Raw genomic sequence first — 27,294 nt, 5'->3', positions numbered from 1 at the left:
ATGACATCTTTACAAAAATTAATCACATATTAGGATATAAATACCTCACTAATAAGTTGTGGTATATGATTGTGAAGAAATATTACTGTGCTGTAAGAAATGATGAGCTCAATGATTTTAGAAAAAAACACGGGAAGACTTACATGAAATAACAAAGAGTGAAATGAACAGAACCAAGAGAATATTATATATAGTAACAGAAATACTGTTTCAAGAACAACTTCTAGTGAATAAGTTATTTTGAATATTATAAATACCCAAATTAACTATAAAGGACATGTGAAGAAAGATGTTATCTCTTCCATGAGAAAGAACTGATAAATAGATGTATATAATAATTTTACACATAAATACCTATTTGGGTTTAATGGTAGCCATCTCTAGGGCAGGGATGAGGGGGAAGAAAAAAAAAGAAATTTACATGATAATTTTGTTATATATTTTAAAGGAATAGTAAGCTTGTACATAGTAGATTTGCAGTTTCACACTGCAGTTTCACACGCATCTTTTATATTGTACTACATTATGAAAATGCTTGTTTCATTCCATAAATTAAAAATAAAACTAAAAAAACCCTAAGAGCTGTTTAAAAAATCCAGATAAATTATTAATTAATTTGATTTAAAAGGATAAAAAGAAAATCAAGTTACTACTATAAAAAATGAAAAAGGAGAATTCCCAACAAATGAAACAAATGATATTATTAGAAACTATTCTGCCCACTATAAGCCAATAAAGCCAATAACTCATATAAAATAAATGAACACTTAAAAAATATAAAATACCCAACTAAATGGAACAAGAAATCAAGAATTTAACCAGTCAATCTGAGAGGAAGTAATTTAACTATCCAGAAAAGAAAAAAAATGAGCACTAAATTACAAGTAAATATTATGAAACATTCAAAGTTCAAATAACTCTGATATTACATAAACTATTTGTAAAAATGAGAAAAAAGGCATCCTTTTGTAACATGAATATGGTCCTGATATATAAACCAGAGAGAGTCAAAATTGAAAACAAAAAGTGTAGACTAATCATAATCCTGATGATTAATAATAATAATAATTCCTTTATTCCCCAACTGGCAGCTTACCCATACTTCCTTTCCAGAAACTCTCCATTCTGAAACATTCTGAAACTCACCTCTTTTCAGTATCTCTTGCCTTGGGGGCTCCTCCCTCCCTCTGGTTGAAGAGGGTGAGGGGGTGGTCATGGTCATAGGAGAGTTCCTCCAAGATCCTTCACCATTGAAGGAAGGTATCCAGGGCATTCAGCTCATCATTTCCCACCCAGTTTCTCTCCTGGACTCTAGAAACTCATTGGTCTATCACTCCGTAACTCACTTCCTCAGATCATTTCCCAGCCCTGTTTCAGTATCTCATCATGTCCCTACACTGGATGCTCTTTTCTATTTTCACTTCTTTCAGTTTCTTTTCACATATTGCATTTCCCCTTTGTGAATTCTTTGAGAGAAGGTACTACCTTAGGCCTTTCTTTGTTTGACAAATACATACATAGCACAATGCCTGGCACTTAAAATGTAATAACTACCACTCTAATGAACATTCAAATGTTTTGTTGCTCTTTATCAGAGGTTGGCCAATTACGGCCCAAGGACCATAGCTTACTGACCCTTGCTGTATGCTATTTCATATGTTGATCTTATCGTCTCTCATGGATTCAATTATGACCTCTGTGCAGATAATCCCCAGATCTACTTATCTAGGCCTAACCTCTCTGCTGACCTTCAGTCTCACAGCTCTAACTGCCTATTGGACATGTCAAACTGGTTGTTCCATAGAGATCTTAAACTCATCATGTCCAAAACTACACTTGTTGACTTTCTCCTCAAACCTACTCCTATTCTTTTTTTTTTTTGAGGAGGGAAGGCAGGGCAATTGGGGTTAAGTGACTTGCCCAAGGTCACACAGCTAGTGTGTCAAGTGTCCGAGGCTGGATTTGAACTCAGGTCCTCCTGACTCCATGGCTGGTGCTCTACTCACTGCATCATCCAACTGCCTCAACCTACTCCTATTCTGAAATTGTCTTTTACTGTCAAGGGCACTACCATCTTCCTAGCAATCTAGGCTTCCAATGTATTGGAGGCAGAAAGAATTTTGAGAAGATAATTGGAGGCATTTTGGAGGCAGCTCAGGTTCAGTGGTTAGAGCACTAGGACTGGAGTGGGGAAGATCTGAATTAAAATCTGATTTCAGCCGCTAAAGAGCTACGTGATCTTGGGTGAGTCATTTAAATTCTGTTTGCCTCAGTTTTCTCAACTGTACGGTCACTGTGAGGATCAAATGAGATAATTTTTGTCAAGTACCTAGCACAGTCCTGGCTATAGAAATGCCCATTTCTTTCCCCATTTAGAAGCCCTTAATTTTTTTCCTTTCATTTTTTGCTATGTTCAATAAACTATGTTTCCACAGTACATTGAATACCTGTGTCCCTGTGAATGTGAGGAATTGCTCACTTGGAGAGGATACCAGGCATGGGCTGAGGGCCCTAAAGCCATAGATTTTATGTTCCTGATATTTTCAGTAACATTCCACATCACATACTTACTAAATTCCAAACTGTTGCTTAAAGCATTGTACAGGGTGTCCCTAAAGTCTGGACACGTAGAAAATCTCATTAACATCTCATTAACCATTTCACTGAAGACTCTGTGTTGTTCAGTGACTTCTTTTTCTGGGGTACGCTAAAGGAGAAGGTGTACTCAATGAAAATCACAGATGCAACACACTTGGTTGAACGCTTAAGGAGTGAATGTGCTAAAATTGATGGCAATGTGGAGTTATTGCATTGAGTTCACATGAATCTAGCAAAGAGCATCAACTTTTGCATCATAAATGATGGAAATCATATTGAAGATGTTATTTGATAATATTCCAATTAAATAAAATGTTGCTGGAAATTTAATTCATTTCATTTCTTGAAAATATGCATTTTTGAGTGATTTATAGAGGGTCAAATATCTAATGAGTATCTGAGGCTAGATTTGAACTCATGTCTTCCTGACTCTAAGTTCAGAGCTCTATCCACTGTGTCAACTAGTTGCCTCACTTCTACCTTTATTTTGTCAACTAACTACAGTTTATTGACTATTAAAAGCACACACATTTGAGTCAATAGATCAAAACATCACCTTAAATTTTCTCTTCAAACAATAAATATGTCATAAAGTTTCTTGACAGAAAAAGCAAGAGACAACTTGGTTCAATAGCCCTCTAATTATTAATATCAAGTGAAATATAAAATGGAAAAAGTGACATTTGCTAAAAGCAGGTTAGCATCAAAGAAGATATCCCACAGAGAGTCTAAATGGAGAAAACAGTCCTCCTAGATGGTGAGGTCCTTTAGATATTGCTGTTTTTGGATGACATTATACTGATTGTAATCAAGCTCTGTATTATAGTCTCCTAAATCATATCTGTTATTGCTCAAAAAAGCTCAGCATAACAACCTACCAATTCAATGAAAAACCAAATGGATGGAGAATGTCTACTGTCCAGATTATGATATACAGTTGCAGTGTAACCACTGTCCCCCAATCTCCAGCCTTTGCTAGTCCTGCCTTGGGACTATCCAAATGAGTCTTCTTTAAGGAAAAGCATCAAGTTGGGCTCCAGCTTGGAGAAAGAACATGGAAGAGGTCAACCCTTCTTCAGGTTGATTCTGACTGGGAGTCATGAGAGGAGCTGGCAGTCTCCATATTGTCCCCATCCCTAGCTTGCCTCTCTACAGACTTTGGAGAATTTCCCCTTGGGTGAGTTCCAGGACACTCTATCCATTGAACTGAGTTATTTTGCTCCCAATAGGAGCAAATTGTTTGGTATATATCCTGTGATTCTTTCTGATTTCTGTTATGTTATGATTTAGATAAATGGGTTTCTTTGCTATTCATTATGGAACTGATATTAGGTGGGGAAGGTGTCAAGGCTTGGATATAGAGCTTGGGGTTTCCCTCTCCCCCAAATGACAAAGCTATCAAAAGTTAGATGGAACCTGATCATATCCCCTATATTAATTATATTTGAGGGAGCAGACAGATTCTTGTCTGGTAACCCCTCCCCCCACCCTCCCCCCCAAGGTGAGCAGAGGGGTGGCCTCTAGTCTCAAGCTCCTGCTTTCCCTCTTGACAGGAATAAAAATCTCTCTTGGAGAAGGGGGGTGGGGTGGAGGAGGGAAAAGGCTAGAGATATACATGGAAAGGCCCTTGGCACAGATGGACCTCACTACACATGTGGGGCATACTCCCGCTCCTATTGGCACAGAGAGAACTGGGTATATAGCTTAGATAGATGCTACACATGGACAACTAACTGGCCCCAAAATTTAACAAGAAGACAGTCATCAGGATTATCTTTGGGAAACTTTATAGTACTTTAGTGACTCTAAAACAAACTTTTCCCTGAAACAAAACTCCACCTTTTTTTTTTGATGAAAGTATTCTTCTGATAGTGCTTTATGGTTGCAAATCATGCTATATGAAAATTTTCAAAGAATTAAAATTTAGGGTTAACCAAAGAACAATACCATTGGTATCTGTGATGATTAATTTTGATGGATTTGGCTCTTCTCAGCAATACAAGGCTCAAAGATAGCTCCAAAAGATTCATGATGGAAAAAGCTAGCTACATCCAGAGAAAGAATTATGGAGTCTGAATGCAGGTTGAAGCAAACTATTTGCTCTCTCTCTCTCTTTTTTCTTCTTTTTTGGTTTTGTTTCTTCTTTCTCATGACTCATTCCATTGGTTATAATTCTTCTTTACAACTTGACATTGTGTAAATAAGTTTAATGCGAAGGTATATGTAGAACCTATATCAGATTGCATACTGTCTTGGGGGGGAGGGGGCAGGAGAGGAAGGGGGAGAAAATTTGGAACTCAAATGTAAACTAAAAATAAAAAATAAACTATAAAAAAGAACAATAGCATTGCTGGCATAAGTATACTGCTACATATCACTAACCAAATCTTATCAAAGAGAAGCGGTATTAAGAATGTCATCAGAGAGACTACCAAGGAAGGTGGGTCAATTAGGTGGTAAGAATAGGAGCATAACTGATACACAATCCTCATATACTGGCATTCCAGCAACATCAATAGAATTAGAGGAAGGCCCCTAGCAATTGTGATAGACCCACTCAGAAGACGTTTGGGAGGATATATATGAGTCACAAAGGATAGACTAACACAAAGACTTAACAATCTTCATTATTGGAAGGAATATTCACTTTGATGAAATCACAAATGCATTAAAGTAAGGAGACACCTTTGATTTGGATAATATTTTCCAATTTATGAAGTGCTTTCACTTATATTGTTCTCTTTAATGCTCATAAAACTCAGGTGGTGACATTTTTCAAACAACAAAATTTGCGTTTTTCAATAATCGCTGCAAAATCTCACGAGCAAATCAGAAAATTTACCATAAACATACAAACCAATAAGGAAATACCAATCATTTAATAACAATGAGGTGATTCGAAAGCCAAAACATGTGCACACACACATATATTTAGCCCAGTTTTTGGAATATATTTCAAGAGTTAAGTAGTAAAAAAAAAAAAAAAAAGAACACATTCTCCCTCTCATAAACACACACATACATGCTCTAACTTGAGCTATAATTGCCACTCTAAGGCAGCATTTACACTAACCTGTGTTTAACCCAAGTATCAGACTCATTGGCTCTCTCTGTGTAGTTCTCAGGCACAAAGCCCCTGCAGCCTGTTCGGTGGGAGATCCCAATCACCCAGCCTTCGCTGGCTTCAGCTTGCTGGGTTCGATCGACAAAGACATAGTCGCCTGCAGTGAGCATCAGCTCATCCATGTTTTGAGGCTTATACTGGAAGAGTGCTCTCAGTGTCTAGAAAAGTAGGAAATTCTTTTAAGGACTTGCAAAAGAGTTTGCATTAGGGAATAATTGCAACATATAAAAATCAAGAAGACTCTTTAAAAATTCCTATATCCATAATCAAAACAACACTATAGTGTAAATTAGCAGTGTCAAAATCAAAATACAGGCAGCTGGGTGGCGCCCTGCCTGTAGTCAGGAAGACACATTTCCATGAGTTCAAATCCCGCCTCAGGCACTTACTAACTGTGTGATCCTTGGCAAATCACTTAACCTTGTTTGCCTCAGTTTCTTCATCTGTAATATGAGCTAGAGAGGGAAATGGCAATCTGCCTCAGTATTTTTGCCAAGAAAATACCAAAAGGGGTCATGAAGAGTTGGACACAACTAAAAAATGACTAAACAAAAGTCAAATTCAAATAGATATGAGAGCCACTAAACTGCACATAAGGATCCCTGTGGACCATGTTTTGACTTAATTTTAAAATGTAAGATTGTCTATGTTTTATTGTATTTTTGCTTATTTTAATAAATATTTCCCAATTACATTTTAATCTAATTTGAGCCCTACTCAGCAGTGTTGTGTGCAGCATGTTTGCATAAATGATTGTATGGGGGGAAAAAGGAACAAAGCAAAAAAAAAATACACAGAATAAAAAGAGATCAGAAGGGGTCATGAAAACAAATGGGAAGTTTTTGTTATTATTTTGTTTAAGTCAATATATACTTTATAAACCAGTTTAAAAGAATCCAAAGTTTGTAGTTTTATGTATGATTTCAATTTTTAAAATATTTATTGGATATTTGTTTTTGTTAATGATTAGTTACTAAGTATAGAATAAAAATTATACTCCATAAGTAAATAATGAAGTGCTGCTATGAATTCCTACACACTATGATATAACTTGGCCCCTCCAAGATCATTCCAAAGTCTGGATAAGATACAAACAAAAAACTTGCTTGGGCTATCAAAAAATCTAACAAAACATTCTTTCCATAGCTGATGAATCATAACTCAAATGGGAGTTCCAAAGTAAATCTTGGTAACCACATTGTGACAGCTACCCCCCTCTAAAATGAAATGTCTTGAAATATTACTAGATTTTCAGATACCTTTCAGACATTGGGAACTACTTGACATGGAGAATAATAGATTATTAAGATATCCAGAATACAATAACAAATAAGATTTATATTGTACTTTAGAATTTCCAGAGTACTTTACACATATGATCTTTTTCTATTGTCACAGCAATCTCATACATACTTAGATCTGTGATATCACTAATAAAGGGAATTAACTCCTGGTAAGGGGACTTCCTTTACTTTTTTAATTTTACTTTTTTTCTGTTTTTTTTTTTTGTCTTTGGAGGGGGGAAGGCAGGGCAACTGGGGTTAAGTGACTTAAAAAGGTCACACAAGGTGTGTCAAGTGTCTGAGGCTGGATTTGAACTCAGGTCCTCCTGATTCCGGGGCCAGTACTCTACTCACTGAGCCACCTAGCTGCCCCAAATATAGATTGGCCACTTCTCTACAATTTATAACCTAATTATCACTTGCAGACCCAACATGGTATGGTAGATGTAAAGTTGGACTCAGAATCAAGAAGACCTAGATTTAAGTTTGAAACAAACTAGCTCTAATGTGCCAGTCAAGTCACTTAGCTCCTCAGTTCCCTTTGCTATGTGACTTTTTGGAGACAGTATAATTTCAACCATCTCCCCCAAATTATGTAAGACTAAAAGTATTATTAATCTCCATTTCACAGGTGAGGAAACTGAGGCTTAGAAGCATTAAATTATTTGCAATTTGTTAAATTATTTGTAAGCAGTATCGGAATTAGATGTGAACCCAGTTCTTCCTCTCTCTCCACTATGCTGTGCTGTACATCAGTGATGTCAAACTCAAATAGAAATAGGGGCCACTAAACCATACATAAGGATTCCTGAAGACTGCAAAAAAACCTCACAAATTAACATTACCTATGTTTTATTGCATTTTTATTTATTTCATTAAATATTTCCCAATTATGTTTTAATCTGATTCAGGTGGCACATTTGACACTTCTTCTGTACATGTGATTTAGACAAATATCACTCACTTATTTCCCAATTCTTATGTAAGCCAATGTCATTTCTCCTTTTCCCAAATTATTACTTGCCTTAGGGCCCATGGTATTTTCAACATAAAGATGATGAAGCACTGATGATAATTATAATTTTCTTTTAAAAGGAAAATCTCAGAAGCAGGACTCCTTGAAGAATAAGGTGACATATAAGGGTGAAGGTGACATGGTAAGATTTTAATGCTGGCTTTGGAACAGAGTAGGTCATGAGAGAGAACAAGAACAGTAATGAATCTGGACATGAGTATATTAGATTGGATACTCCTGTTTGCCCATGAGATTTAGACTCTTCATTCCATGATATGCAGAAGCATGGACTTGTTTACCAGCCATTAGGGGAAGTCAAACTAGCCAAGCTAGTGGCAACTGATTTGGGGAATTGGTACTGTGGATTATGAGGCCATAGTCTGAGATAGACTTCTTAATAGCCATGGTTGATCTGGGAGCTTATATCCTGTTGAAGAGCCTGGGATCTAAGGCACACAACCCTCTCTCCTTTCTTTCCATGACCTTGTGGTAGTAGCAGGTGTAGGAATCTTCCCCAGGTACCTAAAAGAAAGTAAGTGGGAGGAGGTTTGGAGACCAAAGTCTATGTTCCATTCTTATGGAAACAGTTTATCTGTGGTTTTACCAGGTTTAATAAACCACACAGCCACAGGAAATTTGATCTCCTGTGTAATATCTGTATTGAGTGTCTGTAGCATATGCTGAGTGCCTGAGAAAACATCTCCTCCTTCGGGAAAACTGTGGACTTTCCTTCAAAGAGACTCATGGTGCCATGTAAGGGAAGTGCATCAGAGAGATTGTGGAATGCGCAGACATTCTGTAACAGTCCATGGGAGGCTCTTTGGCTGAAATGGCATTCAAAAGGCTTTAGACGTCTTCTGTCCTTTTTTGCTCCTTTGTCTTCAGCTGCATTCTTGGTAGACCATAGTGTATCATGCATTTCTGATGTCCAGTGAGAGACAATGCTGTTAAGAGGGAGGCCTTAGAGCTTTCTGTTCTTCTGAGGCCTCATGGCCATGTGAAAAGGACTTGATTCTTGGCCTCTGCATTTGTTTTTGAGGTTTTTTTTTTTCTGTTTTAGGTGGAGACCAGATTTTGAGGTCAGGTGTGGTCAGGAAGAGATTGAGTCAAGGCCAAGTGCAGCACTGATATTCCTAGTAGCAAGGAGTGATCTTTGGGGAGTGGCTTTCAGTACCCAGACTAAGGTAGCTGAAACAAGGACTGATCCAGTGATTAGGCCACATCTGGACATGAACTTGATGAGACCAATGGCGCATAGGAACTGAGCTGAATGTGTCCCTGAGGGTTGTGGGGAAATGTTTGTATGTTTATCCTTTCTATATCGTTGAAGTGAATATCTTTTTAGAAGCTAATTGATAGTAATCAGTCACATGGAACTGGGACAACAAAATGGGGGGGGGCATAGTTGTGAGGATTCAAGCCAAAGAAATTAGGGAACCTCCAACCCCTCTGGGTACTCTAGAGCCCTGAGGGGGAGATGTAGCCTGAGACTGAGAGAAGGAAACAGAGTGGACTTGATAAATATCAGTATCAACATTGAGGGTCAAGACCAAGCTAAGAAATTTCTATGTTAAGAATGGTACTTCTAGAGTTATATATTGTTCTGTTCAAGAAAAACTGGAAGAAAAAAGTTGCATTATATCATAGATTTATTTAGAACCCAGCTCAGTGAGTTTCATTCCTGCTGAGTCTTTTTGAATCCCACAAGTTAGCAGCATTTGTATTATGTAGTATGCTTTCCTTCTAAATCAGTTGGCATATGGCAAAAACGTGCTAAAGTTTCTGTACTGTGCATGTGGAGGCCTCAGTGAAAATTTATTGCAGGATGAAAACAAACAAAATAAACCGTAAAACCATAATATTGGTAGTTGTTGAAGGTGCAGTTGGCCAGAGTATGATACCATAGACATCTGTCACCTCCCTCTCCTCTTTGTCTCTAGGGATTTAATCAGCTACACTCTGTTAGAAATGCTAGCTTTATTAATTAATTTTTTTTAGTCTAAAGGCAATATAAAAGACTATCAGACTGACATGATCATCTGCTCTTCTGCTTTATGGAATTTATATTAAATACAAATTAGGAGTATAATCACAATAGCTCATTATCCCCATTTAGGAAAATTCCTAATATTTAGACAGAAGTATGGCTCTCTTGCCTAATTTGAATTTAGTGTTTATCTCTAGCTAACCTCTGGCCTCTTGATGATTGAGGCAAAAATTCAGATCACCCAAAATTCTAGGATTAAGAAAGAGATATAAAAAAGAGAGAAAGTTTGTCACAGTGTCTATTAATGGGCAGGGAGGGCAAGTTGGAGGAAGAATAGATCATTTCTTAGAACTCCCTCAGTCCTTGAAGATATGGATAAAATCAGTAGCTTCAACTGGGGTCTTCTACTCCAAAATTTTGTATAGGTTAATGGCCCTCTTCCATCTCTTCTTTCTCTGCCACAATTGTGGTTTCCTTTTTTTCCCCTTTTGCCTATTGCCTCTCTGCTACCAATTTCTTCTGGATCAGCTCTTGAGGTCCCCCTTATTCCATTCCATCTGTCACAGATTTTATAGCTCTTTAAAAACTCTGTACCATAACTCAATTCTGCCTTCTGGCTCAAAGATCATGATTGTTCTCAAAGCTAAGGGGAATGCTTTTCCCTCTGAACTACAAATCTCAAGATGCCAATCAGTGTTCAATCCTTCACCATGTAACATTGCATTTTGCAATGATTTTTTTGGTAGAACAGAAATCTTTCTCTTTTTGGTTCAACTGCCTCAGGACATACATGAATATAACCTGAAGTCCTGACACCCTTAATGCACAAGAAACAAAATAGTTTTCATTGCCTTTAGATGAAGAAAATGTAATCTTTCACTTGAAAGAATCAATTTGAAGGATAACTTCTTGATATAACTATAAGCCCTGCTTCTTTAAGACATGAGCAGTTTAGTTGTTGACAAGAGAAGAAAAAATACTTTTCTGTAAACAAAAATGAAATTAAATTGAGAAGAATGTCAAGTTTTTCTAGGAGATGAACAGTATAGTGGCTGAAAGGGGTCAGAAAAAAACAACTTTTGTTTAATAAAAATGGCTAAAATCCATGAGTGAAGAAATAGTTTTCAGAAAAGATGGAAGAAGTTTGCTTGCCAATTTTTGAATAAGGAAAAAGCTTTATGTTATACTTACTTCTTACATCCTTATAAAGAATGTAAGATTATGTTCTTTAGTAGGTAAACAATTTGCTAGCTGAAAGGTAGTAGAAAATGAACTTTTATGTACTAAAAACTTCCAAAGTGCAAATGTGAAGAAATAAAGTGTTTAGAGACACTGAATATTAAGGGGATTGGTTTGAGGATTGAGAAATGGGTAAAGGTGCATGGCATTATGTTCTTGCAGTTCATTTTTGTGCAACTATGTTTAAGACTTAAGAGATTAAAACTCACAAAGATGTCAGATCTGGTAACAGAAGACGATGAGATGATTGAATGAGGATTGTTGCTTTAAAAACTAACAGAAAAGGGAAGTTAGTGATTTTTTTAACCCCAGAAGGGAAAGATGAGTTACTGAGTAGCAGAAGGCACTGATTTAAGCCTTTGAAGATGGTGAAGAACCTGGCTGGAGTGATCAAGAATGGGCAGAAGGGAACTAAGCAAGGCAGTAAAGACTAAAAAGGAAGGGAAAAGCCAGTTTCTGGCTGAACTGTGTGAAGAAAATGGCAGTAGAGGGATCACATGACACAAAGACTTCAGCTGTTAGTTCCTGATTGGCTGGAGAAAGCCTGGTTCTTATTGGGAAACCAATGAATTACCTTTAAATGGGATCTACAGTCTCTTACAATATCTGTTGCTTTCTACTGCCTATCTCTATCGGTTAAAAAGAGAAAAATCAGAAATGGCAAAGACAAGTTTTGTAGCAGATTTACTGCTACATATGCAAGCTGACAGATGACTAGAAGACATAGAATCCAGGGAGTAAAGAACTGACTGGGATTATTTACGTTGCCTGTGCAATGAGGGATAAATGCATGCACAGACCGCATCAGTAAGTCCAACTGGTACGAATTGTCCATGTAGCACAGCCATGATGACATAATGGAAGTGCTTTGTGTTTGCCTAGTAAGAGAGTTCTGAGGCACAGAAGGACAACAGTTATTGGAGAAGCAGCTTTGTGTGGTATAGATGTTCCCAAATGAACCTATGAGAATAAAGCCTGCATACAGTGCAAAGTTGTGAGTTATCCCGAGCATATGATTTTCTTTCTTTAAATATGTTTTCTTTCCCCATAGATATTGATTGCATTTGTGAGAGGATAGGACCTAGGTTTCTATTTGTAAATCTGGCCTCAGATACTTAACAGCTGTGTGACTTAGGGCAAGTCATTTAACCTCTTTTTGCCTCACTTCCATCATCTGTAAAATGGGGACATTAATAGCAATTACCTCTCAAGATTTTCGATAGTATGAAATGAAGTATTTCTAAAACCACTTAGCATGGTACCTGGCACATATTAGGTGCTATGTAAATGCTAACTATTATTATATGGTGAATTATTCTTTCATTTCCTTATATTAAGTATCTTTGTACTGATTACTGGTATTTTTGTTTTATTGTTAAATAAATAGCTATGTTTAAGATTTAATGGTATTATCATTGTGAGTAGATGATTTTGTGCAAATGGAAACATACAAGACAAATTATAATGGGGGTTCGAGTGTTATAATAACAATGAGTATCAGCTATATATTTCTCCATGATGTTATAGTAATGAATCAGGAGAGTATATCTTCCCCCCTAGCATTTTCAAATGTTATAATAATTTATAGAAGGAATATATTTCACCTAGTATCCTGAGAGATTTTTAGTACAGCCATGGTGGTGGTTCTTCTCTGGGAATGAGATGTGCCAATGAAATGGCACATTGTGGGGAGTGAGCTAGCCCAGAAAGTGAGTGTGTGGTCCATGCCCCAATCAGAGGGCTATGATGTGAGGATTCACACCAGGAACACATGCATATATTGACATAAGAATTCTCTGTTAAAGATAAAGTCTTTCCGTCAACATTGAAGCCTTGTATAGAAGAAGTTTGTATCTTACCTGGTAATGCACAAAGCGCATATCCCTAGAATACAGAGCTGCAGTCCATTGACAACTTTGTAGTTGGTCGATGGATTTTGCCAACTGTTCCAGAGTCTTTTGATGATGAGGACAAAATTTATGAGCAAGTGTAAGATGGAGTTGTTTGGTACATGGCTTCACAATGCAATCTATAAAAAATTTAAATATCATAAAATTATATTAGAGGTTTTCTATATTTAGGAAGTAATGACATGATATCTCGTATTGTAGTATTGCACTATTAATTAATTCTTAAACTGCTATGTCACTTTTTGTATTTCTCAGTTTCACCAAATTCAACTATGAGCTTCTTGAGGGCAAGAATTCTGTCTTACACTTCTTTCTGTCCCTTGTAGTGTACATTGCACTGCACATAGAATCATAGATTAATAGAATATAGGGGTGAAAAGGGTAGTAGAGATTATTTAGTCAAAGGCCTTCATTTTACAGGTGTTTTAGGAGTGACCTAATTCAGTCTGGGGATTGGAAACCAATGAAATGATCATGAAAATAACATTTAATGAGAATAAATTTATGCATTACTAAAGATTAAAAGCATATAATTTATATTTATTAAATCACACGAAGACTATTCCCTTATATCTATACATTTGGGCTGGGCTTTTTATGCCTTAGGTAGCAAAAATAGCAACACCAGTGGTTCAAATCCTAGTCTCCCAAACTAGACATATCCTAAGGATATCCTCCTTGTCACCTTAAAGAAAAACTATCTCAGCTTACATATAAGAAGTGCCATATGTTGCCACTTAGTGGCAACCTCCTTTTTTGGGTCACTTTCAGTTTTATTGATGTATTTTGTTTTTATATTGCACGCATTTACACTCCCACTTTATGAGAAGTTTTTTATAACAAAGGAAAACAGTAATGTAAAACAAATATTACAGTTAACTTCATCTAAAACATTTTATTTCTGTGGAATCCCCACCTATTTTAAAATGAACAAAAATCTATTTTCTCTTTTGTCTGCCACTCATTGAAAAAAAAATTTCTTACAACAAATATGTATAATCAAGCAAGGCAAATTTCAACACATATGTCTTGTTCTTCACCTTAAATTCATCACCTCTCTGTAATGGATAGCATGTTTCATCATTCATCCTTTGGAAGGTGGGTGATTGTATTGATGACATTTCTTACGGGTTATAAAGTTGTTTGTTTTTACAACGAAAGGCAGGAGTAGTGCTTATGATTTCAGACAAGGCAACAACAAAAACAGACTTAATTTAAAGAGTCAAAGGGAGAAATTACATTTTCTGAAAGGTAACATAGACAATACATTGATTTCAATTCTTAATATGTATGTTCCCAGTGGCATAGCTTATAAATACTTAAAGGAAAAATTAAATGAATTACAAAGGGAAATAGATAACAAAGTTATAATAATGATGATCCTCAATTTACCCCATTGACCCTAGATAAATCTAACAGCAATAACAAAACGCAACAAAGAAATTAAGGACCTGTATAGAATTTTAGAAAAATTAAATATGATAGATCTCTGGAGATAACTGAATGGAAATAGAGAAAAATATCATGGGAAGATGGCAGCATGTTAGAGGATGCCAGATCACTTGCAAATGCCCAATGAAGTTTAAAAATGAACCATTTAAAAATGAATAAGGAGACACATCTGTAGAACTTCAATGCACAGAAGTGTGGCTAGAATTCTACATAAACCTTGAGGTAACAAGCCCCAGTATGCAGAAAGAATAACTCAAAGCAACTTCATGGCAACTAGAGAGAAACAATCAGAAGAGTATAGCGGTGAGAGAGGGGCCCCAGGCAGCTATTAGTTTAAGGGTTGCTCAGAGCCTCATAGAATGACATGAAACCCACAGCAAAGGGGAGAAAGGTGCTATGGAGCCCAGTAAGGTGGACAGTTCTGAGCTCCTCAGACATGGGAGAGGACCTTTGGGTGGAGCCCTTAAGGATATGATCGTGAATCCCTGTAGCAGCAAGAGAAAAAGGCTTCAGAAGGAGGGTTGCTTAGACCCCTGGCTCCAGCCCAATTTAGCATCCAAATAATCTGTACCTGAATCACAGCATGAGACAAGGTCAAACAATTCCTATGGAAGGAGGGGCCTGGTCATGGCCACTACACCAGAATCAGCCAGGGCCTGCCCTTATACTTTAGGAGTGCAGAGCAGAGCTTGATTCAAGCGCAGACTTTACCCTCTTCTTCCCCCTCCCCATATACCTAGACATTGAAGCTGCTGAAATGAATAAACTAAGGAAAATACTGATTATTATGGAGAAATCACTTGAACCAAAAGATACCTAGGAGGTGTGCTCTGAGAAAGAGAGCAATCCTATAACAAGTCCAAGTAGAGCAGGGAGTGATCGTGGGCCAGAGATAACATACTGGAAAAGAAGCAAGAAATAAAACAAACACCATCTGTGTGACTCTGACTGGGAATGGAATGAGATTTCAGATCCAGCTCTCAGGTCATTTTGAAACCTGAAGTGGAATAAGCAGGACAAGAAGTTCAGAAGAAGAATGAGTCTAAAGTTTTGGCACTCTGAATCTTCAGAGCCTTTCAGGCAGCTTATGGTAATTGGGTCCAGCAGCATACTACTGGGTCTTCAACCAGGGACAAGCCAAGCATTATGTTGCTCAGACCTAAACCTAAGCCAAGAGCTTGCAAAGCTCAGAGCAGGAAGGCAGTGAATTCTCTCTGGATCCAACCAACCACTTTGAGCAAACTGGAAGCTGTCAGGTCCCCAGCTAAAGCTTCTCCTGAAATCCCTAAAAAACTCAACAGAATAGGACCTAGGAGAATACAAAACAGGACCAAAAAAGGACCAGCAATTCCCTTCAGAACTGCACAAAGCCTGACTGTAAGATAAAGTCTAAAGTCTGAAATTAAATTTGGAAGCATGAGGAGACAAAAAAAAAAAAGAATTCCACAATGAAAAGTTATAATATTGATAGAGACACCCAAGACACAAACCCAGAAGAACAAGACTCTGAAATATCTATAAGTAAAGCCTCAAAGGAAAATACAACTTGTACACAAGTTCAGTCATAATTCCTTGAAGAAATGAAGTAAATATGAAAAAAGTGCAAAATGATATTATAAATGAAATGAAAATTAGAGGAAAGTATTAAAAAAAGTGAGAATTATGAAGAAAAGCCTTGGAAATAAAATTAACAGTTTAGTACAAGAAGTACACAACTTTACCCAAGCAACAAACTCCTCGAAAAATAGAATATATCAAATAGATGTTAATAATTCCATGAAAACAAGAAATATTAAAAACAAAGTCTAAATATTGAAAAAGTAGAAGAAAATGTAAGATGTTTCATATAAAAAAAAACTTGACCTGGAGACTAGGTCAGAGAGAGATTATTTAGGAATCAGTGAACTGAAAGCCACAATCAAAAAAAGAATCTAGACATCATATTTAAAAAAAAAAAAACTTGATAGAAAACTGTGAGGCTTTCTTAGAACCAAAGGGCAAAGTAAAAATAGAAAAAAAAAACTTCAGTAAAAGTATATAATTCTGGGGAATTCAGTACACCCACTTCGAATAAATCTAAACATAATATGAATGAATAAATGTGAAAAATTGGTAAAAATTAGGGAAAGTTAAGTTTGCACAGAAAAGTTAATTAAGTACCACAGAATAATTAATGAAGTGTCAGTTTGAACAAAGAAGGAGTAAAAATTAATCAGGATGAGGGTCCCCAGTCAATTGGAATAAAGTTTGTGGTTTTGCAGAAACCACAGATTCAGGATGTTAGGAAAACTGGTCTAAACCAGCCAGATAACGGTCAGGGCTGAAGAGAAAACTGGATCAAATGGCTACCATGCATGCTTAATTGGCTAATTGAACATTACCTTACACACTCACAGGGAGGAGTTTTCTGCCATTTTTGAACATGGGATGTATGATGAGGGGAGGGGGACATGCTTACACATATCAAGGAGAGAAAATAAGAAGAGGTGTTATCAGGAAGAGTGGAGCAGATCAATCAGTTCTCTGAAGGAGGTCCTGAGCTGATGGTGCCTCAATCTATGTCAGTCTAACAGAATAAAGCTGGTCTCACTCCTGTATTCCCCAATCCCTCTTCCTAAAGAAAGGTGGAGTCCACTCCTGGCCAGGAATGTTTACCAATTCCTTTGGATTCCTCAATAATAATAAATTGCTCTTGATGCCTGAATTTCAGTGTCAAGCGTATTTCTAACATAAAGAAGTTTAGGTCCTCAACAGAAATTTGATATGATAGACTGTGATCTTTGAGTGGAAATTGAAAGGAGTATACACAGTCTTAACTGTTCATGCAACTTTACAAAAATTGACCACTTATTTGTGAGGATTGTCCTACTGATGACCCTAAGTAACAGAAGTGACTCAATGTTTAACCACTGATTGATCTGCCTGTGTACCCAGAAGTTTTTATTTATCAGCATTATTTCACCAATTACTGCAAGGTTCTTCTGATTATAATCAGTTTAGCAAATTTTAAACCATGTGTACAAGGTTAATAAACTTCATTTTAGTTAATTTCATCTAATCCCTGTGTACAAAGTTAGAAAACTTTACTAATCATAATACCCTTGTAATGGATAAGGAAGGTCTCATTCTGGGCCACCAAATGACTCCCCTTCTTACCCCCATAAGATTCTTCTCTCACTCAGTCCCTGTGAATCGTCCCAGCAACAAGAATCAAATAAAAAGAAAAGAACCTTGAGCTCTGTGTTCTCAATATGGGTATGTATTCCAATACATTTTTGTGTTACCACCTCATGCTTGCCCCTGAGATTGAGTGGCTAGGGAATCATATGATTTCATACTTGTGAGCAGTTAGTTGACTGACTTGTGATCTTTTGAACACTTGTGTTTCTTCTCAGTACCTCCCCCACGATCTCCCATCAGTATTAGGGCATACAAATCTCCTTAAACAAAGTCAGAAGTGAGAAACATTAAACAAATCTTTTACAGACCACAATGCAGTAATAATTATATTCAATAAAAGGCCATAGAGTAAATGATTCAAAATTAGGGACTGAATAACTTAATCCTAAAGAATGTATGGGTCAAAGAATAAATCATACAAATAATGGATAATTTCTTTAAAGATGATAATAGTGAGAAAATGTGACAAAACTTTGGGGATATAGTCAAAGCAGTTCATAGGGGATATTTTATTTTTCTAAATATGTTCATTAGTAAAAGAGAAAAATAACAGATTGATGAATTGGGATTCAACTGAAAATACCTAGAAAATCAACACATTTAAAACTCTCAATTAAATAACAAAAGAGAAATTCTGAAAAATAAAGAATTAACAAAATTGAAAAAAAATCTCACTGAATTAATAAAACTAGGAGCTGATTTTCAAAAACAAAAACCAATAAAAAAGATGAACTACTAGCCTAATTGGATTAAAAAAAGAACAACTCAATGAGTTGTTTAAAATGAAAAAGAGAATGAAATCATAAGAAATAAACAAGACTGGAAATTATTAGAAACTAATGAATTCAGGAATGTTTACAAAACTTATAAAATACACATACTAATAGTATAAGAAATAGAAGACTTACATAACCCTATTTCAGAAAAAAGAAATTAAACAAGCTATCCATGAGGTTTCAATGTAAAAAAAAAAAAACTAGGACCAGATGAATTTATAAGTGAGTTATAGCAAACATTCAAAAAAATTAATTCTAGCATTACATTTGTTTAAAAAATAGGAAGAGACATGATACTACCAAGTTCCTCCTCTGATGTAAATATATTCTTAGTACCCAAACCAGTGAGAGTCAAAACACAGAAAGAAAACCATAAACTCTAATTAACATCAAAAGAAAAATAGTAAACAAAATATTAGCAATATATAACAAAGATTTTACACTGTGACCTGGAATTCAGGGCTGGTTCAATATTAGGAAAAATACCAAAACAATTATATTAATTAAAAAAAACCCCAAAATGACTATATTGATTGATGCAGAAAAAGCTTCTGACAAGATAAAACACCCATTTCTGTTTTTAAAATATATATACTATAAAACCTAAGAACAAATAGGTCTTTCCTTAAAATGATTAGTATCTATTGTCAAAGAAAATATTAATTTAATTTAATATTAATCTAATATTCACGTATTTCTAGCTTGGAGAGAAATGTCCAGATTGGTATAGTTCCCCCATGCCCAACAACATGACTCTCTGTTCCAAGATTATTTCAAGAAACCTTTATAGAAGTCTTTAAGAAGGGAAAGATCCCAATATGCAGAAATACAATTGAGGTTAAAGTTACAGAATTGTTGGCCATCACACAATTCCTTCTTCCACCACTCCCTTTATTCCTAGAGTTAATAAAGGGTTTGCCTCCCTTTCATAAAAGTCAATATCCTTTCACAATGGAAAAGGGTGGGTCAAGGAGTGAGTTTGCTCCAGGTGGGTGGGGAGGCTATGAAGTAAATAAGAAAAGACTTGCTCTTTGTTAAATGTTAGGGCAACACTCAATCCAAATTCTTTAGGAAAAAACTTTTTTTGTCTGTAACTATTCCTTATCTTTTCCCTGGAGTCTGGAAAAGGCTTTGAACAAAAATATTTCTTAATATTTTCAGTTTTACTAAAAAGGAGATTTTAAGATGGGATCATAGTATTTAAAATCAAGAACAAGCATAATATGTAATGAGGATTAACTAAAAGCTTTTCTGATAAGCTAAGTGGTAAATCAGGGATATGCAGTATCACAATTACTATTTGATATAATATTAGAATTCTAGCTAACAGCAAGGACAAGGAAAATTAATTGATGGGATTACCTTAGTGCCATGGCTTATGGGAAGCTTACCAAGATTTATTTTTCAGTTTCCTTAAATAGCTTTCTTGCTCTTTTATAGAAATGGTGTAAATTTGGGATGGAAGGAAATCAAAATGATATTTAGTATGATCAGTTTCCAAAAGATCTTCCAGAGTAATGTCAGGTGTGACAATTTTGGCAAGTCCCTCATTGCTCTATAATGCCAAGGGAGAGGTGCTAAGCATAGGTAAAGAGATAACAAAATTATCACTTTGGGGCATGTGATATTGATGGGGTTTAGACTGTGGGAATCCCCTTGAATCCCACCCTGAATCTTCCCACTTGATCTGGCTTTTCATGACCAAATAGCCTAGCCTGGCCTTCCATTGTCTGGTTACTTCCAGATTGTCTTCTGGCCAGTTCCCACCCTAGATTCTATCAAAATATCTATACCCAAGTCTGTTACCCTACCCCTCTATTATCTGTCATTTCCAGGTAACCTTCAGCTATTTCACACCCTGGAGTCTGACCTCACACCAGTCACCCCAGTCCTCCCTAAACCCCTCCTCTCATCACCCCAGACTACTTGACCACCCTAGATCCCTCCCACAGTCTTTCTGTATATAAGCTCCATCTTGCCTCCATGAAGGCACACAGATTCAGTCTAGCTCAGCAGACTGAATTTGGCCCAATTGTGTCAATATGAGCATCGCAAATGGTGAGATTTCTTATATGGTGAATCTTTAATAAACTTTGTTTTTCTCTTTGACTGTAAGAAGGTTTGAGTTGAATTCATTCAAGCAGGACCCGGTGTATTGGTATGGGGTCTCAAACACTCCTAAACCTCAACACACAGTTCCCTAACTTCATCAATATGATGAAAAAAATTTTATTGAGATCACTTCAGCAAAGTTTCAGAATATAAAATTAACCCACATAAAGCATTAGCATTTGTGTATATTTCCAATAAAAGCTAACATGAACAGATAAAGAAATTTCATTTAAAATAACTTTAGAATGTACAAAATACTTGGGCAGTGTACCTGTCAAGACACACATATGAAATATAGGAACACAACTAAAGAACACTCCTTATACAAACAAAGATGGACCTAAATAATTGGAGTGATTTGAGCTGTTCATTAGAAGGTCAAATCAATATAATAAAAATGACAAGCAACCTAAATTATTTTACTTATTCAATGGAATACCAATGATTTTGTAAAACTAGAGAGCCATATACTTTATAGAACTAGAAAAATAGTAATGAAATTTACCTGAAGGAATTAAAGTTCATGAGTCCTAAGGAAAATAATGAAAAAAAAAGTAGGAAGGAAGGGGACCTTATAGTATCTGATCTCCAAAGATAGACACTACAGAGAAGTAATCATCAAAATGATTTCATATTAGTTAAGAATCAATGAGGCTGATCAGTGGAACAGATTAAATGTACAATATGAAGAAGAAAATGATGAAAATAGTGTGTTCTATAAACCCTAGTACTTTATTTCCTGGGGTGGGGGCTAGGTAAGGCTTAAATATTTGAAAAAACTTCTGGAAAAACTAGAAAGCAGTTTGCCAGAAATTAGGCATAGATCAAATATCATAGTGTAAAAAGATAAACTTCAAATACATAGACATACAAGGTAATCAAATGAAAGGAGCAAGGAAGAAATCACCTTTCAGATCTATGGATAGGTGAAGAATGCATGACCAAACACGGAAAAGAGAAAATCACAGAAAATAACATGGACAGTTTTGATTAGATAAAATTAAAGAAAAGATCAGTTCACCCTCCAGTCCTAAAGAAGCACAATGCTAAGGACTGTTCAAATTACATAACAATTGCACTCATTTCACATGCTAGTAATATTATGCTTAAGATTCTGCTTGTCAGGCTTCAGCAACATGTGAACTAAGAATTACCTGAAGAGTAAGTTGATTTTCTAAGAGGCAGAGGAACTAGAGACCAAATTGCCAACATTCACTGGATTATAGAGAAAGTAAGGGAATTTCAGGAAAAAAATTTACTGGACCATTGATTACAGTAAAATGGGCTTTGTGTAGATCACAACAAAATGTGTCAAGTTCTCAAAAAAATGGGAGTACAAGATTATCGTGTTGTTGTTCATCCTTCATTCCTGAAGAGGACCAATGACATTAGGAAGATGGTATCTTGACTTGCAAGTGAATTTGATTTAAGTGAGGCAGAGCTGTGCAAAGTCATCAGCTTCACTCTGTCCCCCAGTGTCATAGCAATCCAGTGGCAAGATATGGGTCAAGACTACTGGCAATGGCCCCAGATGGAATGGAAGACATTGGTCTTTTTATACTCAGGTTTTTCCCAGGGCCCATTCAGTAATTAAAGGCTATGTAAGAATTGAGGCAAAAGATGACTTTGTTTGCCATCATAAAAGAATCAATCTGGGAGGGGAAGACCCCCTGAGTTTCTGGCCAGAATAGAGACAATTGCTATTTACATTCATTCTTTGCCATCAAAACCCAAACAATGAGCAAGTGAGGCTTGGGAAGTGATCTATTATTGGCCAATCAACAAAGACCAAATTTCCAGCATTCACTGGATTATGGAGAAAGCAAGGGAATTCCAGAAAAAAATATACTTCTGCTTCATTGACTGCACTGAAGTCTTCAATTGTGTGGATCACATCAAAATGTGTCAAGTCTTTGAAGAGATGGGAGTACCAGGTCATTTTGCTTGTCTCTTGAAAAACCAGTAGGTGGGTCAAGAAGCAACAGTTAGAACCAAACATGGAATAACCAATTAGTTTAAAATTAGAAAGGGAATATGACAAGGCTGTATATTGTCACCTTATTTATTTAATTTATATGCAGAGTACACATCATGCAAAATGACAGGCTGGATGGTTCAAAAGTGGAATTAAGGCTGCCAGGAGAAATACCAACATTCTCAGACATGCAGATGATACACTCTGATGACAGAAGGTGAAGAGGAATTAAGCCTTGATGAAAGTGAAAGAGGATAGTGTAAAAGTTGGCTTGAAGCTTAACATAAAAAAAAAACAAAAACCAAAACAACACTATGCTCTTGGTAACTGGTCCCATCTCTTCCTGGCAAATAGTGGGAGAAGAAATGGAAGCAGTGTCAGATTTTATATTCTTAGGCTCAAAGATCACTGCAGACAGATGCTTGTTCCTTGAAAGGAAAGCTATGACAAATCTGGACAGTAAACTAAAAAGGAGGGACATCACCTTGCTGAGAAAGGTCTGTATTGTCAAAGCTATGGTTTTTCCAGTAGAAATTTATGGCTGTGAGAGTTGGACTATGAGGAAAACTGAGAACTGTGGAATCAATGCTTTCAAATTATCATGTTGGAGAAGACTTTTGAGAGTTCCTTGAACAGCAAGGAGATCAAATTAGTCAATATTTAAAGAAATTAAGTCAGCCTATTCACTGGAAGGTCAAATATTGAAGCTGAAGATGAAATACTTTTGCCACATAATGAGAAGATGTGACTCATTGGAAAAGACTCTTGTCTTGGGACAGACTGAAGGCAAAAGGAAAAGATCATGGCAGAGGATGAGAGGGATAGATAGTGTTTTGGAAACAACAAACATGAACTTGGGCAGACTTGGATAGTGGAGGATAGAAGGGCTCAGTGTGCTGTGGTCCATGGAGTCACAAAGAGTCAGACATAAATGAATGACCGACCGACAACAAAAAGAAATAAATCCATTCAGTTAATAATTAGAAGGTAATTCCCAGATACCTGGGAAAAAATCTTCACAGAAATACGTGGAATGACTCATTCTTCCACATTTGAATCAGTTTCTCATATTTCTTGGAAATGAGATCTTTATTAGAGACACTGATTTAACTGGTGGAACTCTGCAGCCATGTAATGTTAATGCAATGGGAAGATCTTTCTCATCCATCAATAGGCCTATATGACCTGCTTGAGTCACATGGAAGCCTGAGTCACATGAGCCTGTGGTGAGAGTCTTTGCTGAATGGTTCGAGCAAGAAGTTGGAGTGAGTTGAAGCTTGGATAAAGAGAAGAGGCAGAGAGAGGCAGAGCAGCTAGCATGAATGAGAGAGGGAGGGATTTTGCTTAAGGGAGTTTGTTTGTGGGAAGGCCTGACTGGAGAGAAGGCTTGGGGATGGCGATGCTCCCGTCATTGATAATGTATATAGATTTCTTTGTTGCTATAATGGATTTGGCTTTCTGGTGCTGGAATAAATGTTTTGCTTTTGTCTTCCATGAAGATAGTGTGTTAGATCTTGTGATTCAAACCTGTAAATACATCAGCATATTCATAGCAGCCGCTGTGGGTATCACATTGGCAATATAAGCCAGTAGAATTAAACCTTGTTCACTAATCATTGTTATAATGATTGCTGTGTAATGTAGGGTGTTATTTATACCTTTCTCTACATTGATCTAAAGTTTCTCTTAGAGAAAGTCTTCCCACTACCTGACCTTCTAGTGGAGGACAATCATGCCTTAGAACACAGTAATAGGATAAGTCCAAGACCATTTTACCACTGGCCATCCTCTATTCTCATTCACACTTTTGCTCTCATTATCTTGTTTTATAACCCTGGTCTCATTCTTCAGTGGGAACTCTTGGCCAGAAACCCATATGAAGCCTATTCATTTCTATTTGGATAGGCAACATCCTTTTACCTGCGCTATGACTAAATTCATAATCTGTTGCTCTGCCCTTCAGGTATAATTATACTAAAAAAAACCAAAGGAAAACACATTCATATGTGTCTCTAACTGCTGAATGTGCAAACTGATCTGCCTTAAATATTATATACTTTTCTACCCCTTGTTTTTTGGGGAAAACAAAGACATAAGCTAAATCTCACAGTGAATTATTCTCCCTGGGGCTCAAGTGAGGGGCATAAAAAGCCACAAATAATAACATAAAACGTGTCCTTTCTCTTTGGAGGTTAGGTTTCCCCTAGCACAAAACCTGCCTTGTTTCTGTTTATGAGTCCGGGGTTGAGAGTGGGCTCCTTCGCCTGAGAGGGAGATGGTGAGGGCACCACTCCTCTCTGGGCCTAGAGGGGTCATTCTCTATATTTTTACACTAATACATCTAGAATGGGTTTGAATCTGTTTGAAGCAGTTTCAGTACATGTTTGTTGCTTTTGGAGCTAAGTATGACTAAATTGCCATACACAATAGAGATTAAATGATTGCTCAAAGTCACTCTGGTGGTAGAGCTGGAATTTAAACTTAGGTTGTCTGAATCTGAATCCCTCAGTATTTCTACTATACTATGCTACTTTCCTATTAACATACAGTGATAGAGATTGGGATAGGGATTATACTTATAATTTTATTGACAGTTGGAAATCCAGGTTGAAGAGACTCCTACCAATACAGGATTGGTCCCTTCATTGTAATATATCAGAGGCAGGACTTAGACTCAGGTGCTCCTGACTTGAGGCTGGCTCCCTGGCTAGTCCGCCATGCTGCTTCTCCTGTAAACCCTCTTTATATTTGACATGAAGAGACCTAAGACAGAGTTTCCCACAAAGTTCCTTTAATAAGGTGAGTCTTGATGGCACCATTTACCTGATAATCAGGGTGATTTTGGTGTTGAGAGTGAGTTAGCATTTCACAGTTTACTTTTAAGTTGTCTAGTACTGACCTTACAGAGGTCATCTTTTTGCTGCATAATCAGACTCCAACCAGAGTTGTAGTAATATCAACTGAGAGTAATATCAAATGATAGTAACATCAGCAACTTAGAGATTAGATGGCACTACAGATGTGTCAGACATATATGCTATAAATGTAGGTCATGAAAATGTTAAGTATTTATAAGCAACCTCTGAACCACCAGAGGTGAGAACTACAGCCCTTTAAAGCACTATGGGTTTGGGAGGCATTCCAAGTGATAATTCACTAACCATGAAAGTGGGGTGACTATAATGCATTAAAAATCAATACATTTGGGAAAGGCCAGATTTCCCTTGATAGTCATTGTACTAGAGCAAAGTTTTGATTTCTGAATCAATCCTAAACTTTTCTTTCTTTCTTTTCTTCTTTTAAACAGTAACTACCCCAAGGACTCCAGCTTCTGGAATAAGAACTCACTATTTGACAAAAGTTGCTAGGAAAACTGGAAAATAGTATGGCAGAAACTAGGCATAGAGCAACATCTCACACCATATACCAAGATAAGGTCAAAATGGGTATATGATTTAGACCTATAGGGTGATACCACAAGCAAATTAGGAGAGCAAGCAATAGTTTACCTGTCAGGAGAAGGGAAGAATTTATGACCAAACAAGAGATAGAAAACATTGTGAAATGCAAAATAGATAATTTTGATTATATTAAATTGAGGAGTTTTTGCGCAGATAGAGCCAAAGCAACCAAGACTGGAAAAAAAGCAGAAATCTGGGAAACAATTTTTACAGCCAGTGTTTCTGATAAAGGTCTAATTTCTAAAATATATAGAAAACTGAGTCAAATTTATAAGAATACAAGTCATTTGTCAATTGACAAATGGTCAGGGGATATGAACAGTTTCAGATGAAGAAATTAAGGCTATCAATAGTCATGTGAACAAATGCTCTGAATCACTACTGATTGGAGAAGTACAGGTTAAAATAACTCTGAGGTACCGCCTCACACCTATTAGATTGGCTAATGTGACAGAAAAGGAGAGTGGTGGATGTTGGAGAAGATGTGGGAAGATTGGAATGCTGGTGCATTGTTGGTGGAGTCGTAGGTTGGTCTGACCATTCTGGAGAGCAATTTGGAGCTGTATCCAAGGAGCTATGGGGCTGTGCATGTTCTTTGATCTAGCAGTGCCACTGTTGGGTCTGTATCCCAAAGAAATCATAAAGAATGGAAAAGGGCCCACATGTATAAGGGTATTTAGGACACCTTTTTGTGGTGGCAAGGAATTAGAGGGAGAGAGGATGCCTGTTGGTTGGGGAATAACTGAGCAGGTTGTGGTGTGTGAATATGGTGGAGTACTGTTGTGCTGTAAGAAATGGTGAGCAGGCAAATTTCAGAAAAGACTTATGTGAACTGATGCTGAATGAAGTAAGCAGAACCAGGAGGGCATTCTACACAGTGGCAGCAACATTGTATGATGAATGGCTATGATAGACTTGGCTCTTCTCAGCAGTGCAATGGTAGACAATTCCAAAAGACTCATGATGGAAAGTGCTATCCGCATTCAGAGAAAGAGCTATGAATCTGAATGCAGATCAAAGCATACTATTTTCACTTTTTAAATTTTTTTCTTTCTTATGGGTTTTCCCTTTTGTTCTGATTCTTTGTTCTGTGGAAATATGTTTAATATGGTTGAACATATATAGCCTATATTGGATTGCTTGCTGTCTTGGGGAGGGGGGAGGGAAGGGAAGGAGGGAGAA

General features: G+C 36.7%; 1 protein-coding gene across 1 annotated transcript in view; it reads right to left on the bottom strand.

Moving 5' to 3' along the window:
* Positions 1-27,294, bottom strand: part of UBASH3A (ubiquitin associated and SH3 domain containing A) — a 110,340-nt gene that overhangs the window by 39,759 nt on the left and 43,287 nt on the right. Inside the window, exons 5-6 of the mRNA XM_036745735.1 lie at positions 13,106-13,275; positions 5,672-5,880 (exon numbers count right to left, since the gene is read on the bottom strand). Of these exons, the coding sequence (XP_036601630.1) occupies positions 5,672-5,880; positions 13,106-13,275 (379 nt within the window). The remainder of the gene's footprint in view (positions 1-5,671; positions 5,881-13,105; positions 13,276-27,294) is intronic.

The sequence above is a fragment of the Trichosurus vulpecula genome, chromosome 2 (genome assembly GCF_011100635.1).
Source record: "Trichosurus vulpecula isolate mTriVul1 chromosome 2, mTriVul1.pri, whole genome shotgun sequence".
NCBI lineage: Eukaryota > Metazoa > Chordata > Mammalia > Diprotodontia > Phalangeridae > Trichosurus > Trichosurus vulpecula.
Note: the sequence above shows the minus strand (reverse complement) of the source record. Positions and strands in the feature narration are given on the sequence as shown.